Here is a 2114-nt window from a genome sequence, read left to right as displayed (position 1 = left end):
GGTGTTTGGGAAGAGCCAGCAGCGGATGGGAGGGTTTGGTGAGGGAATCCAGGGGGCAAAATGGCTGATGGTGCCTTTTGTGCTTGAAATGCTGGCAGGAGCTGGAATTGCAAATCTGGAATAGCCTCCCGCATCCCTGGAGCAGCACCCTCCGGGCTGGGTTTGCACGGGCGCCGTCCGGGATTGCCATGAAGTCAGATAAAATGAATTAAGGAAAACCAGTGCTGCTGGACGTGGGGAGCCCGTACCCCGGCTCACCCACCCGGTGCCCGGCACAGCTCCTGGAGAGGCGGAAGGTGCTGGTCCCGTGGGCCCCGGGGCCGGTGGCCAGCAGGTGGCAATGTGGCCTGAGGCATTGCCTCCAGCAAGAGCTGGGTGCTCAGGGTGTGGGACACCCACATCTTGCCATCCCTGGGTGCTGGGTGCCGTGTCCTCGGGTGCTTTGGGCTTGGTTTAGGCTTGGGGTCCTCCTGGTGTTGAGGGGTGAGCGGGGTGGGACAAGGAGGGAGCGAGGGGCTCGCTCAGGATGTGGGATGTTTGTGTTTCCAGCTGTGCTGTTCGCTCCCCTCTCTGTGCCTCAGTTTCCCTGCTTGGATGGGGGGGGGTGGTGCAGCAGGCGGTGCTGCGAGGCAGTAGGACCACCCTGTGTGGTGGTCGCGGTCCGTCCTGCGGCAGTGTCAGCCCCTGGATGGGCTGGCAGAGGGGGAGATGTGCCCACCCGAGCCTGCCCAGGTGTAGGCACCTGCATTTCTGCACGGACCTGCCAGATGTGCTGGGTGCAGGGAGATGGGTGGTCCAGGGTGGGCAGGAGCGGGGTGGGCGCTGCGAGCCAGAGGAGACCCCTGCGTCCATCCCTTGTCCCTCCCGGTCCCCCCACCATCCTTTGGTCACCAGTGGGGCACGGTGGGTTGCTTTGCCCCGAAACCCCTGCGGGTCCCCAGCCTCCTGCGCCTCTGGCCGCCCCCACCCGCGTCCATACAGCTGGAGGTTTCGGTTCTGCATCTCCGCCACCCAAGGGGGAACTCAGCCGGAGAGAGCGAAACTTGATGGCTCCAACGGTCGCACACCACCCCCCTCCCACCACCCCCCCAACCCTGACACCCCCTCTGTGTCCCCCAAGTCCTGGCAGGGCTGGTGGCCGCTGTTGCAACGCCTGCGGCAGCGGCTGTACCGTGTGCTTGGTTGCGGTGACTTTTCCTGGAGCACGGCTCGGTGGGATGAGGGGCTGGATTGGTGCTGGGACCCTTGGCTGGGGGGCACAGCCTCTGCAGGGGGAGCTGAAGGAGCGAGCAAGCGAGCCCCCCAGCTGTGAGTTAACTCATTTTATCCCACCCTGCCTCGAGCTGGGGGTACCTCCAACCCATCCCTGCGGTGCCCGTGGTGGCTCGTGCCGTCGCTCTTGTGCCGTTGCTCATCCCAGCACCGGCCTGCCAGGCAGCCGAGCATCCTGAGCTGCTGGAGGTGGGTTTCTCCCTCCCGTCTCCCTCTTGCAGCCCCCGTCTCCCACCAGCGGTGCGGCTCGGGTGCAGGATTGGGCCCGCTGGGCGGTTGGGAGCTGTGGTTTCTTGCTGCATTTAACCACCAGCCCGTCCTGCCCGGGCGCTCCTGCCTGGAGTGGGATCTCTCCCGGTTTGTCCATTCCCATCTCCTGGCAAGCCAGAGGAACCCAAATGTAAAAGACTCATCAGGCCTAATTAAGCCCTGGGGGTATTCCCAGCGGCTGGTGCAAACTGGTGGCTGGTGCAAACTGGAGCCTGGGCCGTGGCTGAGATGATTTAGTTTCGTGGGTTGGAGAAATGGAGAAAGTCCTTTTTTATTTTTTTTTAAATCCTTTTTCTTTTTTTTTTTTTTTTTTTTTGGCTGATCCTTGCTGTCACAGGGACCCTACCCTGAGCCCAACGGGGATGTGGGGTCGCCCCGGTTTGGGGTGGGAGCTGAGGGGTCCCTGGCAGAGGAGCGGTGAGCCCGGTTGGGAGCCCAGGGGGGGAAGTTTGGGTTTGGCATCCGAGTGTTTGTGGCCCTGAGCCGTTGCTAGAGGAAACATGACAAAAGGGGAAGGAGAGATTGTGGTCGGCTGCTCTTCCCCTCCGCAATCTGCGCCTCCCTCTTGGCCC

The 2114-nt window shown here is 62.8% G+C and overlaps 1 protein-coding gene across 1 annotated transcript in view; it reads left to right on the top strand.

Annotated features, from left to right (window-relative positions):
* The first annotated feature begins 2042 nt into the window (after positions 1–2042).
* The window catches only part of POLR3C (RNA polymerase III subunit C), a 7928-nt gene continuing 7856 nt past the window's right edge, over positions 2043–2114 (top strand). Inside the window, 1 exon segment of the mRNA XM_055697228.1 lies at positions 2043–2069. Within this exon segment, the coding sequence (XP_055553203.1) occupies positions 2043–2069 (27 nt within the window).

This window comes from Falco cherrug, chromosome 19 (assembly GCF_023634085.1).
Source record: "Falco cherrug isolate bFalChe1 chromosome 19, bFalChe1.pri, whole genome shotgun sequence".
NCBI classification, from domain to species: domain Eukaryota; kingdom Metazoa; phylum Chordata; class Aves; order Falconiformes; family Falconidae; genus Falco; species Falco cherrug.
Note: the sequence above shows the minus strand (reverse complement) of the source record. Positions and strands in the feature narration are given on the sequence as shown.